Source organism: Cyclopterus lumpus, chromosome 8, assembly GCF_009769545.1.
Source record: "Cyclopterus lumpus isolate fCycLum1 chromosome 8, fCycLum1.pri, whole genome shotgun sequence".
In the NCBI taxonomy this organism is placed as follows: Eukaryota; Metazoa; Chordata; class Actinopteri; order Perciformes; family Cyclopteridae; genus Cyclopterus; species Cyclopterus lumpus.
In genome coordinates, this window is record NC_046973.1 from 3,245,775 (window position 1) to 3,260,416 (window position 14,642).

General features: G+C 48.5%; 2 protein-coding genes across 7 annotated transcripts in view; one reads left to right on the top strand and one right to left on the bottom strand.

Annotated features, from left to right (window-relative positions):
* epn2 (epsin 2) overlaps positions 1-11,370 on the top strand; it is a 17,838-nt gene extending 6,468 nt beyond the window's left edge. For 3 of the 6 annotated variants that reach the window (XM_034539770.1, XM_034539771.1, XM_034539772.1), the window contains exons 2-10: positions 1-721; positions 1,288-1,442; positions 4,864-5,033; positions 5,436-5,540; positions 5,822-5,957; positions 6,342-6,491; positions 6,927-7,019; positions 7,994-8,221; positions 8,424-11,370. The exon at positions 1-721 is cut by the window's left edge and continues 6 nt beyond it. In XM_034539770.1, coding sequence (XP_034395661.1) covers positions 291-721; positions 1,288-1,442; positions 4,864-5,033; positions 5,436-5,540; positions 5,822-5,957; positions 6,342-6,491; positions 6,927-7,019; positions 7,994-8,221; positions 8,424-8,734 — 1,779 coding nt within the window. In that variant the 5' untranslated portion in view covers positions 1-290 and the 3' untranslated portion in view covers positions 8,735-11,370. The remainder of the gene's footprint in view (positions 722-1,287; positions 1,443-4,863; positions 5,034-5,435; positions 5,541-5,821; positions 5,958-6,341; positions 6,492-6,926; positions 7,020-7,993; positions 8,222-8,423) is intronic. The other 3 variants (XM_034539774.1, XM_034539773.1, XM_034539776.1) reach the window with 3 other exon arrangements.
* Positions 11,371-12,082: 712 nt separating this feature from the next.
* Positions 12,083-14,257, bottom strand: b9d1 (B9 protein domain 1). Its single transcript, XM_034539794.1, has 7 exons — positions 14,083-14,257; positions 13,856-13,924; positions 13,503-13,614; positions 13,275-13,371; positions 13,110-13,172; positions 12,669-12,736; positions 12,083-12,436 (listed from the first exon to the last, which is right to left on the bottom strand). The coding sequence occupies exons 1-7, from the start codon at positions 14,143-14,145 to the stop codon at positions 12,276-12,278; spliced, it is 633 nt and encodes a 210-aa protein (XP_034395685.1). The 5' UTR covers positions 14,146-14,257; the 3' UTR covers positions 12,083-12,275.
* Positions 14,258-14,642: the final 385 nt, after the last annotated feature.

The window sequence follows — 14,642 nt, forward strand, 5'->3', positions numbered from 1 at the left end:
TGGCGCGGCCATGTGTGCAGCCAGCACTGTGCGTTTGGAGATGGTTTTAACAGACGCCGCTCTGGAGGACTCAGGAACACTGCACTGGCCTGGAGAAGCCTCATAATATACGCACACACACACACCTGCACACTAGAAGATTTACACGTACACTCCGCCACCGTCGTGCCTTTAGAAAAGTACACAGGCGCATAACGCAGGCTTCACCCGAAGAGCACACACACACACACACACACACATTTACACCCGTCTGTAGCGAGCGTCATCGGCGTCCCGTCCCCGCCGCCGCCATGCCGAGCTCCACCATCCGCCGGCAGATGAAGAACATGGTGAACAACTACTCTGACGCCGAGAAGAAGGTCCGAGAGGCCACCTCCAACGACCCCTGGGGCCCGTCGTCCTCGCTCATGTCCGAGATCGCCGACCTCACGTACAACGTGGTCGCCTTCAGCGAGATCATGAGCATGATCTGGAAGCGGCTCAACGACCACGGCAAGAACTGGCGCCACGTCTACAAGGCGCTCACCCTGCTCGACTACCTGATCAAGACGGGCTCAGAGCGCGTGGCGCTGCAGTGCAAAGAGAACATCTTCGCCATCCAGACCCTGAAGGACTTCCAGTACATCGACCGGGACGGCAAAGACCAGGGCATCAACGTCCGGGAGAAGAGCAAGCAGCTGGTGGTCCTCCTCAAAGACGAGGAGCGGCTCAAAGGGGAGAGGTAAGCGCGTTGTGAAACGGGGTCTGAACAGATGCATCGTGGGGGGGTCACCTTGTGTTCGTCCATTAGGGTTGGGACGATTTTTTTAAAGAGAGGAGAGACAGATGGCCAACACGCACGCACACACACGCACACACACGCACACACACGCACACACACACACACACACACACACACACACACACACACACACACACACACACACACACACACGCAGGCAGCAAGTTGCCTGAATGTTAATGAATTAATATACATTTCTAATCAAACAACACCAGAGCCTGGCACCACTTCCCATTTCATTAGCGCTGAGGAGATGCGTTATTACAAAGAATCTCTTGAGTATTTTTTGTTTATCTGTCTGTATTTTTTCCCCGCTTTTTTTAAAATCGGGACGTTGATTCCCAGGCTGGTTTTTTGGAACAGAGTTCATCTCTTTTTTTTGGTTTTCAACCCCATGCTTATGTTGCCCTTTTGGATGTCACTCTCACAATGACAAGAATCAAGAAACTTGAGTCCAGGTGACTGGTCCTATGCTGGTATTTCTTTTAATTGTGTTGTCCCACCAGGTCTCAAGCTCTGAAGACCAAAGAGCGAATGGCCCAGGTGTCCACAGGGAGCAGTCAGATGGGCTTTGGCCGAGGCTCGTCTCAGCCCAACCTCTCCACTTCCTACAGCGAAGAGTACGGCAGGTCAGAGGGCTCACCTGCCTCCTACCACGGCTGTGAGTACGATGTGATACAACACATCCTATTATTCTCTACTTAGTCCCAGTTGGTGTAACTCTGGCCTACATCCTGAAAAAACCTGCCCCTCCCCCTGTTCTGTCTCGGGCTTGCAGGGCTGCATTCCTCAACACACACACACACACACACACACAGACACACAGACACACAGACAGACAGACGCAGAGCCTCCCCTCATATCATCCACATGACAGAGGAATCTGCTCCTCTTTTCAATGATACGCTCACTCCTCCAGGGACACGGTGAGGGAGAGACTTGGGACGGATGAAGAGGAGGTACATGGTGGAAAGATGGGAGTGAAACCAGACTGACCACCCATTAATAAGCGAGGAGCAGAGAAGACAATGTCTGTGTTTTCTCAATGAAGTGTGCAGTGACGCATGTTGGGCTCGTTTTCTACAAATGCACATCACTCCTGCCCTCTGAGGCTTATGTCTTCACCAAAGTGTTTCTGTTGTGGAGTATCTACCAGTACTGGTTTCTCCTTCTAGCCCATTGAAACGGAGCCCACTGGTTCAACTGGAGGGAGGGAGGGAGGGAGGGCGCTGAAAAGAAACCCAAATCCCGGTCAGGAAATGGGGTTGAAGGGAGAAGTTGCAATGAAAGAGTGAACCTCTGCCTCTTATCCTTTCATCCTCTGACCCCCACCCGGTTCTTTGTGCACAGCAGGATGGCGGTGTGTGTTTGTGTGTGGCGTGCCTATTGATGTGTGTGTTTTTGTCTGTTGCCACGCATGGGGTTCCAGCCTTGGGTGGATCCTCCGTGTTCATTTCTTTTTCTTGTTGCTTTGTGTCACACATTCCTGCCTGTGCGTTACGTTTGAGAGTGTGTTCCTCAGAGGAGGAAGCTCCAGCGGGCTGAGTCATCAGTCGAGAAAACCGAAGGAGAGACGGGCCAATAGGAGCGAGGCGGTGTCCGTCGCTGTGGGTGTTTCACCAGGAGGAGGAGGGGGAGGAGGGGGAGGAGGGGAGGAGGGGGGGGGGCGCGGGCGCGTAAGTGTGACTGTTGGTGTTGACCTAGAACGACCCCCAGAGCATCTGGAAAGTCTCATGTGTGCTTGATCGAGGCTTTAATGTGTCCTGGTTTCCAACCATGTGATTGCTTTTAGTGCTTTCCGTCACACACACCTCCACTTCCTGCATCTGTGTGTGCGTTGACAGGCCCTGAATATATTCTAAGAATGTAGTTTCTGAGGTTGTCTTTCTTCTTTCTAGTTCAGTGATGCCATTAATTTTTTGTGTAAAGGTTCAAGTCATGAATTTCTTTCAAAGAGCAGCGCGAGTCGATTCAGTCGATTCAGCAGTTTCAGTTCCTCCAAGCGAACATTGAATGTAGACGGTGGCATAATTAGGGGATCAATATTACATAATTTTGAACAAATTAAACAACAGGACCTGGGCTACAAGAATAAGTCAGCCACTTCAAACACCAACAAAAATAATTATAACAATATAACAACCATAATTCGCCAGGAGTGAGCTCGCTCTGCACGTTTCCAGATCTAGCCATCTGTAGCTAGGTGCTAGCAGAAACAGCCAGGTAGCAAAAAACGACCTGATTCCCCACAGATTGCACACATACCATCATAACCACTCTATTCTGAAGCACCAGTGAGGTATTAGCCAAATAACACAACATGAACACGTCTATTATCCTATTGGCTCAAATCTGTCAATCTTGTTTGATTGGGAAAGTATATAGAAGTCTGGATGAATGAAAAAAAAAAACACAAGTAATATACGAGTAAAATATATAGTTTAGTACATGAGAACATTCAAATCGCACAGATGGTGCCAAAATGTGCCAATTTTGGAGACCTCGTCTGAACTGTCTGCACTAAAACGTAGCTCACGATGTTCTGCTTCACTTTGTCAATCACACTTTGCAGAGAAATGTTAGACTGATACAAAAGATCACAGGCGTGGCCTTTTATCATAACACAAAATAGCCCTCGTTAGAAGGTTAAGAACCTGCCTAACTCATCGGGTTTCACCTAAGTCTTGTGTGTGTGGTCGACACCCCGGGGTGCAAGCCCTCTGCGTCGTTATCCCCACATAAATCTACCACAGCTGACACCATCGTGTCATCGGCCCATTTCACTTCACTGTGAAGGGTTCTGTCGGCTCCAGTTTTACTCGTTAAGCACTGTCGTAATTTAAGATGAGACACACACACACACACACTGGCAAACGGTAGAAGAATGAACCAGAGCACTTTCTTTTAAATGCATGTTTTTCTTTCTACGAGCAGGCAGAGCTGTGTCTGTGAGGAATGCCAAGGAATTGTGATTATCCATATATGGTCCATTCCCACAGCGAGAAACCGTTGTGTTTTAGTTGGCTTTAAGTTTTGTTTATTTTGTTTATTTTGTCTCTTGAGTTGCTTCTAAAAAAAAGAAGTGTTGCGCCGCGTGAAGACATCGGCAAATGTGACATTGCGTTGTCTTAAAATCTTGAACTCTTTCATCACAGCGTTGATACGCGTTCAGGAGATCTGGGAAGAGTGATCGATCACAGCGTGAACGTGAAGCCATGTTGGTTCCGGTGAATGTTCTTCACTTATTTTACTCCCCTGGAGACGCACAGTGTGCAGACAAGGAGATGAGGAAGGAGCCAGGGAGCGAGGAGAGGAGGCTGACTCAGATGTGAGGCACAGACAGAAGCAGTTAATTCAGTATTAAGAATTGCAGGAGGGACGCTGTAACGCCGTTGCTTCATCGTCACATGATGCGCTCAGCGCGTTGTTATTGTACGTTGCACAAACGATGAAGTATTGCGTTGGCAGACATTTCGAGGAAGGGCCTTCGAGCTGTGGAAAGAGAATGTCACAGTGTTCCTTTAAAAAAAAAGAATCGCTTCGTACGGTTTCCTCCTCATGGAAACGCGTGTAAACCTCTGTAAAAGACTTGCCGCAGGAGGGCGTTAACGCTGTCAGATAGTGAAACTAACCATGAGGGTTTCCCCGCCAGTCAGACCTGCGTCGTCGTTGTTGTTGTTGTTGTTGTCGTCGTTGTTGTTGTTTGGTCTGTGCTCAAAGAGAGAGATCAGCCATCACATTGATGTAACGTGACACACAAATCGTAAATTACGCCGGTGAAGCAGAGCACCGTGATGTCACGGTGTCTTCCCATCACCTCCCACGCTACGGTTCCCACGGAAACGGCACGAGCCACTGTTTCAAAACTCAAAGACGTGTGTGTGTGTGTGTGTGTGTGAGACCATGGAGTGCAGTGTCTTGTGTGTTTTTTAACTAAATGGAACTGTCGTCTCTTACAGACACACACACACACACACACACACACACACACACACACACACTATCTATACAGTACCAATGTAATTCAAATTTTATGATTTCAAATGTTCATCTTTTGGAGTATTAACACCCATAATTTCCAGCGGCGGGCTCTCTCCGGGGCAGCGGCGTTAACATGGGCTCTGAATGTGTCTTGTCAGCCACGTCTCCCAACGCGGGCTCCGAACTGGAGCAGGCCAGACCCCAGACCAGCGGAGAGGAGGAGCTGCAGCTGCAGCTGGCTCTGGCCATGAGCAGAGAGGCTGCAGAGCAGGTACCGACAGGCGTCACGCATGCTGTTTATCACTGTGTTTGAACTCAGAAATAGTTTTACGTTACATCTGCGGAAAGCAGCTTATTTTATAGGATTTTTCTTTACCTGCCCCTGGTTTAGGGGTGGCTGTAGCTCACAGGGGAGAGTGGTCATCCCGTAACCACAAGATAGCCGCTTCGATCCTCGCTCTACCCCATAGTTAACATGTTGAAGTGTCCTTGAGCAAGGCACTGAACCCCCAGTTCACTGCAGCCCACTGCTCCTTAATAACTAAGGATGGGTCAAATGCAGAGAAGAATTTCCCCACGGGGATCAATAAAAGACACATTATTATTATGGTTAAAGAAAAGGAGAGAATGTGTGTGTGTTGCTTATGCCAACTGTGCGTGTGTGTGTGTTCAGGAGGATCGCGTACGCAGAGGGGACGACCTGCGACTACAGATGGCCTTGGAGGAGAGTAAGAAAGGAGGTCCAGAATCAGCGAAACTGGCCAAGAAGAAGAGAGAGGTATAAACATGCACTCCCTTTTCTGCCTGAAACCGTCTTGTCCTCTTTATTTTTCTGCCGCTTCATGAGCAGTAACCACACTGGCAGCAGTCACAGTGTTATATCTCGCCACAGAGCGACCACCGGCCGTGTGTTTGAGCACGGCTGAGCAACAGGCACTTTCCTCCTCACCGTTTCCTCCTCTCGTCCCATTGGTCCTTTCCCTCTTTTGTTTGCCTGCTTTGTTCTTCTTTATTTCCCCCGTCTCCTATCTCCTGGTCACTCTCTCCGTCTCTTTCTAGCCGCAATCCTCTCTGATGGACCTGATGAACGTCCCGGAGCCCAGTGCCAGTGCCCGTGCCAGCGCCGACCCCTGGGGCGTGGGGCGCGGCGCCGCCGGTGCTGCCGCCGCACCGGAGGACCCCTGGCACTCTTATGGTATGCAAACAATGCTCACTCTCCACTGGGGACGAGGAGATCACATGATGTCGAAACACGTCGTCTCCACCTGCAGCCTGCAGGGCTGCGACTCTTTGTTGAGCAGGAATGCTGCTCCACCGGCCCAGCGGCATTACAGCAGGGGAGGAAGGAGGGAAGGAAAGGAGGGTGGAAGGACAAGGAGATGGGGAAAGTGAGCTGTGGGAGGGAGTTGGAAATGTAAATGTTGAAAGGGAAGTGAAGGAGAGATGAGCAGTTGTTTTTGAACCACTTATCTCATCCTACTGTTCTCCTGTGTCCCCTTTCCTCTTCTTCCTCTCCTTCCTCTCTACGTTTGGCATTCTTTGTCCTCCCTCCTCCCCCCTCCCCTGAACCTCTCCCCAGGGTCACCTAAGCCAGCCTCCCCAGTGGACCCGTGGGGGGCCAATCCTTCTGTCCCGCCCATGAAGAGCAGTGATCCCTGGGCATCAAACTCCACTCCTGCCGCCGATCCCTGGGGCTCCGCTGGCACCCGCCCTAAGACCTCCAACACAGGTGACCATCGGGGAGGGGGGAGGGGGGGTCGTTTCAGTTTGGTCCACAGGCATCAATTCCGAGGACGTTCACAAAATCCACCAGTCAACTGTCAACGCCGTTAGTTTGTCTGCAGATTCTGTTTTTGAGCCTAAAAGATACTTGGAGATTTGTTTCATGGACGTTTGCACTCTTTTGAGATCTCTCTATTTCTAAGAAATGGAAAAGATGTCTAATAAACAGCTGGAAGGGGCACACACAGCCACAGATGCTCACGCACATCTGCATGCTTTCACTTTGCTTATTGTGTTCATGGTTCTCCTTAAGTTTACCCAATTATCCATTCTCATTGGTACTTGTGTGTTGTGTTTCCATCTGTCTGTGTGTCTGTGTGTCTGTGTGTGTGTGTGTGTGTGCGTGCGTGTGTGTGTGTGTGTGTGTGCTGTCCCCTTTCAGGTAGCTTTGACCTGTTCAATGCATCCAACGGTACGTCTAAAGAGGACTTCTCAGAGTTTGACAGCCTGCGCTCTTCCTCCTCTGTCCCCACTGGTACTCACCCTTGTCTTCGTCTCTCTAATGACACGGAGTCTGTGTTGTGTTCCCTCTCCCCCCAACCTCCCGCTTTGGTGTCTGAAATGATGTCTGCAGATACCATATCTCTACACACACACACGTCTTGTCTTGTCTTTTTATGTAAACATCACCAGACCTGAGCAAAAAAGATTATTTTTCTCCCGTTTTAAAATGCGATCAAATGTTGCAGTAATCATATCAAATGGTGGAGAAGTATCAGTTTGCTCCGGTCCGGTCAATGTGGTGAAATGTGCTGCAGCTTTTATGTCCGTTTGGCTAAATGCATCATGAGACCTGAGCCCTCCTGTTCATGGAATCCCTCCTTTATTTTAGATCAGCTGTGATGCTCTTAAGATAACGCGTTCACAACTCCTTCAGGTTCCGCTGAACAGTTCGGCTCAGCTCTATTTTGTGGTCGTGCTTATCTCTGGGTGTGGGAGGGCGACGCTGGCGTCATAACCGTTGCTCCAGCTCCACACAAACCCCTCTGATACCGCCGAGGACGAGGTGAGAGGGAACACAAAACACCGGCGACCTTAAGGAAGCAGTTTGAATCTACAGGATTCACGGGGCTTTAATCCACACCGGGCCTCTCTGGTCTCATCATGAAGCTCTGCTCTGAGAAGACGGTCTTCATCTTTGACATTTTCCTCTTGCGTATGTTAGCTCGCGTACGAGCGGCTGACGAGCAAACGAGTTCACGCCAAGCAAGAAGAGGCAGAAGTACGTTGTGCAGTATCTGTTTGACCTTTTGAGAAAGCACAACATGCGTGTACTTCAGTTCGGTATCGCGAATATAAACACGCCGGCCTTGAGTCCTGAGTCTGCAGTTCAAGACTAGATAAGAGATATTCCTGATGCCTCTGTGTTATTATGTCTGTGTTCCCCCAAGGAGACGTTCAGGAACAGTTCTTCTCACCAATACAACTGCTGTTTGTTTTGTTTCCCAGGCGACGTGGGCGGAGCCTCTATCCTCTCCCAAGCCAGCCTCGCCAGCAGCGGCAGTCTGGACCTCTTCGACCCCCTGCCCAGCTCCATGTCCATGTCTGGCTTCTCGAACCCGACCAGGAAGACTCCAGAGTCCTTCCTGGGTCCCAACGCCGCCCTGGTCAATCTGGACTCTCTGGTGACTAAACCGGCGCAGCCTCCGCCGGTCGTCAACCCGTTCCTGGCGTCAGGTAGGAGGCCAAACACGAGGAAGGCTTGAAATGTCGTCGCTACGCCGAGAGGCCTGGACGCGCCCATCACAGTTCTTGAGGGCGGAGAGGAGTCATCGAGCAGTATTCTGGTGTTCGAACTGTGTTTCTAAGTAACGATGACCTTCAGCGAGCCGTGGCGAAGGTCAACCCGTGAGCTCATTACCTTTCTTTTTTTGTTCAGGTGGCTCCGCTCCAGCTGCAGCAGCCCACGCCAACCCCTTCCAAGTGAGCCAGCCAGCGCCCCCCACCCTCAACCAGATGCGGGTCAGCCCCATGCCCTCCGGCTTCGGCGCCGTCGACACCATGGCCGTCTCCACCGCGCTGCCGCCGCAGCCCATCGCCATGGTCCCCCTAGCCGGCATAACCCGCCCTATGCCCGGAATGGGGATGAATACGGGGATCCCGGCCATGTCCCTCCCACAGCCCCTGATGAGCATGCCACCCCAGGCCGGGGGGCAGCCCGGCGGGACCACCAACCCCTTCCTTTTGTGAGGGGGAGGAGGGGGGTGACAGGAGGGCAGTAGCCCCTCCTCTCTCTCTTTCTCTCTCTCTCTTCCACTTTGGCTCCTGTAAGAAGCTTCAAAATGAACATGGAGATGTCTTCTCCCATTTATCCCCTTTATAACCAACTCCTAGCCAGGTCGTAGTCCCCCCCCCTGTAACACACTCCTTGACTCCTCCCCCCGTCTCTTTGTCTCAGTGCTACAAGCTGCCTAGTCCTGTGTGTTCCATACTGAAGACGACGATGTCTGTCAGACCGACAGAGTAGCGGTGGCGTTTACAGTTTTCTCCCACAGAGTCGGGACAGGATCCAGTCTCTCCTCCCCTCGGGTCCACTCGCCTCCTCACTCCTTCCCTCACTCCTTCCCTCACTCCTTCCCTCACTCCTCCCCCTTCGGACTGCTCGTTTTCTTCTTCTGTGGTGGAGTGACAAGACAGTCTGACCATACTAACGCCAGGATCTTATCTCTTCACTAGAGCTAATCTTTTATAAGCCCTGTCAGCCGGTGTGTGTGTGTGTGCGTGTGCATGTGAGCACGTGTGTATGTGTGTGTGTGCGCACATCTCAGTACTTTCACACTGTGTATATTCCAGTGGGTTTTACTTATATACACACTGGAGTACGGATGAGAGATGGTCAGATGTGTTTATACTCTCATTTGTGAATGTGTGTGTGTGTGTGTGTGTGTGTGTGTGTGTGTGTGTGTTACTAAGCAGGGATTTTGCACAAACATGTCTTTTTTTTTTCTTCCGTCAGCGACCGTTGGGCTCACCGTTACACCTTAGCTAAGGGAGGGAGGCTCAGACCACACACTGCCTCGTCATTCGGTACCACTCCGTCGTAACTCTTGTCTGGTCACTTCCTGTCAGTCAAACTTGGACTCCACCCCCACCCACCCCTTGCATCCTCCACGTGAACTTTGACCTCCGGGGGTCACGGGACTAACGATGAACACTTATCAAAAGGGGGTCACCCCCATTGTCCTAGGGGTTGAAAAAATGCGTAAAGCAATGTTGTCGTGTGTACGCGTACGTGCACGTGTACCGTTACCGCTCGGATACTAACAGCCACATGATAATGTAACCGTCACTAAATCTCCCCATCGTGTGTTTTAAAGAAAGAGACATGAGCTGTGATGGCGTCAGTATTCTGCTATCTGAACATATAGATGCAGTGATGCATCATGGGACAGTTTTTTTTTTTCTTCTTCTTTTTAGTTTGTTTCTAGGATCAAAGGGAAGGGGGGTAGGTCGTGTGTGTGTGTGTGTGCGCGCACCGTTTGCATGAGAGATGCGTTTAGCTACCAAGTGTACTTTTAATGAGCAAGTTTCTTAATTATTTAGTTTTCATTCAAGTGAAAAATGTAGTTTAAAGTCAAAACGGGGGGATAACGTAGACATCTGCAGCCTTAAGAGAGAGCATGTGTGTGAGTGTGTGTGTGTGTGTGCGCGTCGTGTGTGTGTGTGTGTGTGTGTGTGTGCAACCACATATCAAGGAGCATTACGATGGTTTTCAGAGACGGCTCCGGGTTTAAAGAGCATGTCGGCCGCTCGGCATCGTGAAGCGTTTACCTCCCGAGGGGATTTACTGCGGCTAATCTACCCACAAGAACATCACCTGGTGGACACACACACACACACACACACACACGGTTGTTTCAGGATGGGTCTATTGATAGCACAGGGAATCCCGCAGTAAACAACAGCGAGACGTGTCGTGTAAACAGCAGTTGTTACTTTTGTTTTTCTGTTATTTACTCGTTAGATGTAAATCTATAGCCGAGTCTTTCAGAGCGGTGTACTAGCGAAGCCGTGTATCATCTTCATTCTCTCTCTCTTTTGTCTATTTTCCCTGATCGTAGTTTTGTTTTTTTCACCCTATGGGATGTAATTCTCTTCTCTCAGGGTGTCGTACTTTGAGTAGTTTTGAACAGTAGGGTCACACTTCACTGACGTTTTCTTTCCTTCTTCTTCTGTTTATGGATTCATTGTTGTAAGCGTTTTATATTTCAGAGCTATCTTACAGTTTGTTCAGGATCGATGGAAGAAAGTGTTACTGTCGGCTGAATATCGGCACGTTTACCGACAGCGAGCCGAGCGTCTCTTTGTCTTCTATCGGTTGCAGAAAGATGAAATATAGCTGATGAATTCTTGTCCTTAGGTCACTTGTGCTCCCTTCTCGTCGGTTCTGTTTATCACTGCCAGTGTTATAACTGTGGAAGGGGTGTTTATTTCCTTTTGGTGTGAGTTGGCGCCCCCTCCTGGTCTGCTGTGGTATGATAGCTACGCCAGCAGGACCCTTGGTGTTTCCACTAAACACAGACCTTCATTTCTCTCAGGCAAAAGGAGGGGCAGCTCCAACCGTGTGTATGATTTTAAAGATTATGATGATGATGGTGATGATGCTGAGGGTGGTGATGATGACTTTTATGCTTTGGGGGGTCCGGAATGAATGGATGCGACACTTACGTGCAGACCAGCAAACATTTTTAATCTCAACTAAATATATGCAAAAATTGGGAGTTTAAAAAAAACAAACAAAAAAAGATTTAAAGACTTGACGCTTGATGTGTTTTTTTGCAAAGTTTCGGTTTGCTAATAAAGTCTTGTTTATGGAAATGCTACCATGATATTCTTGCTGAGACGTGTCACTCTCTCGCTGACCTTTTTAACGCGACTCTAAAAAGGTCGTTATGGATGCAATTAAACAAACGAGGGAAAAGAAAACAACAAAGTTCAGCAGTCCCGAAACAGTCGGACGTCGCTGCAGCCGAAACACTGGTTCTCGATGCACCGCAGCAGCTTCACAGTCGTGGCTATGTGGCCCATGTGTGTTACTATGTATTCACTCTGCTTGTATCAGGACGTCTGTGTTCATATGCATAAACAGCCTGCGTTAACCTTCTCCATGTCTATTTACCCTTCTCATAGCACCGGGAGCAGGCGGCTTTTCTTTTTCTTTTATCGGATACGTGCTCAACCTGTCGCCATTATAACTGTATAATATAATTTATCATTTGTACTATTGTAACATACTGTTCCTCTGTATACCTTTTTTTATTATTCAGTGTAATGGTTTTTTTTTTTTTTTGTAGGAAAAAGTCTCCGTGGTTTGTTTTTTTAACGGCGTCTAAGCGAGCGAAGGCAGCGGGCCGCGCCCTGTCGGACGAGGACGACAGTGGCCGCGTTGGTTAAAAAATAAAAACGTGTATCACTTCGGCTCCGTCACTCCAGCGCTCGACTCCTTTGTGTGCTTCTTTGAACCAAAAAGGGCCAAACGAACACAGTGTAGGAATGTAGGAACATGTAGGAAGCTCAACACACTCAAAACGGGAACAATTCAGAGGTAGGGTATTTATTTAAAAAAAAGGTTTTAAAAAAAAAGAGTAAATCTAAAACTACATAAAAAGACATCTCATTAAAATACATTTATTTTTGCTATAAAAAACAGGAGTGTGTTCTGATAAGAGTTGTGGATAATTTAAGATGGGCCATAACTGACGCTCTTTCCTTTCAAAGTAAAAGACTTGTGTTACTGCATGTTGATTGGCTGCTCCTCTGCCGACCAGCCGGATGGGGCAGCCGCTGTGTTGGCGGGGCTCGACGGTCCGGTGTCGTAACCCAGCTTCTTCATGTCTTTAGTGATGATGTGGAAGGAGACGGTGACGAAGCCTTGGGATCGAACCCGCGTCACTGCGACGCAGAGAGGAAATACGACACGTTGACGTAAAAGAGATTCCAGAAACGATTTGAACCTGATCATGTTGTTAAGACCCATTTTAGAAATGTCTGCCTCAACGAGATGCTGTTTTATTTATTTTTTAACACACTTTTGTTCCACCAAATGTGACTTGTAAGTCACTAATGTAAAAAAAAAAAAAAATACATAAAGAAAGAAATACAGACTTAGAAATGCACCACAAACCTTCTCTGCCTTCACCCTGGGCCACTACTTTAGGGTCTGTGTACTCCGGCCGCCGCCCCATCAGCCAGCTAAACAAAAGGAAAAATACATGTTAAAAACTACAGAGAGGTTGGGTTCAAGTACAATTAAGAGTGCATGAGCAAGAAAGCACCCACATCAGCAGATCAAATACAAACTCCCAATGTTGACATCTATAAAAAGGTCCAGATGTGCACCGTTGCCTGTAATACCTTCTGTGTTGGTGGGACTTGAAAGGAGCCGTGAATACCTTTTTGTGTGTGTGTGTTTCTCTCTCAAAACACTGATAACAGCAGCAGGAATAGAATACGCACCAATGTAGAGGACTAGGACTGGAGTCCGAGTAAGACTCAGTAAACATTTGCCGTCGCCACGACTCGTCAGCTGCTGTGACGAACAACAAGACGACTGAACACATCGTACCTCGTGAATTTCTGAAGTCTCCACGTGGGCTCGGGGACGAACATGGGGACGGTCCGCGTGTGTCTGAGAAAAAGAAATGAAGACGAGAATCCAGTCACTTAAATGCAACGATAGTTCGCCCCAAAATGGAAGAGAAAGTAGATCCGTAGAGGAGGCGATACTGACTGTCCGGGTGTGAAGGGGATGTGCGTCGCTCCGTAGCCTCTGACCACGTCGTTGCCAAACACATCTGGACCGTACACACTCAGCACCAGCTGAGGCCCTGGGGAAACAAAAGTGAAGTCTTCATTTTGTACATCATGATTTCTAAAAAAGGTCCCTCATTAGACCCTCAGGGATGCTCGTCAATATATCAATTAAGGAGATGGCTGTGTGTGTGTGTGTGTGTCTCACATCCGGAGGGGTTTGTGCTCTTAAACGTCGTCTCCAGTGGGAAGTTCCATATTAATTTGTGTGAAGACTGGCTGCCTTTACATGTTATTTGAGTGATGCCCTCCTCCAGCCCCTACAGAGGGACAGATGAACAGGAAACAGGTGTTTAACTCTTCTTTAGCAAGGATTGTATGCACGTGACAACACACAAAGTTCTATGTTGTCTTTTCCAACCATTTGGGAATAAATTGTAGTTTATTTACTTAAATTCCAGTGTATAATGAAGAAAACAAATAGGTACTTATTATTTATTATAGACTACTTTACGTTACTCGTCGCTGGAGTAGACTTTAAAACACAAAGAGGTTACTCACCGAGGTGGGAGCCCAGTCGTGGCCGTAGACGAAACAGTATTTACAGTACAAGTTGTCATACTCTGGAAACTGAAACACATTAAACAAATATCACCTTTATAACCGGAAGTAACGAAACAGAACTGAGCCACGGCGACGCTGACGCGTTTACGTTAACTTGCTAAGCGTTGCTAAGGCGGTTGAAACTAGCTGCTAGGCTAGGCTAACACCCGGAAGCACCGACTCACGTTTGCTCCCTCAATTTGTCCGTTGACCGTGAGAAGGAACACGGACGGGTTGCTCGTCGCCATCGCGGCTTCAGTCAGCAACCCGGAGATTTCACGGCGCCTTTTACTTTACGTTTTAAGAAGAACCCCCGCTGCTGCACATGCGCAGCTCACCACCCAAGCCCTGTCTGTTGCCGAGGCGACGGTTGTTTCTCCCCTACGGCAGCCTGCGAGGCTCATGTCGTACAGAAGTGACGAAGCGGGGGCGAAATAGTCCGCAAGGTGGCGGCAGTGGAGCAATCAAACACAGTCCGCTGTGTTCGGGATCCGGTCTCATGTCATATTGTACACGGAATCATGTTATCATATAAAGTTTTGAATTTATAAAACTGACATACAGGTTTTTTTGCAACTAATATTTGCAACACACACTTTTAAACTCAAAGATACACATTTTCTTAAGTCAAGTCCCCACAAAAGTTATTCTGTTTTTATTATTTTATTATATTTATATAACTGTGTTCAGTGGACCAGAGGGATTTACATCTCAATATGCTAAAAAATAATTAAATAGTAAAGGC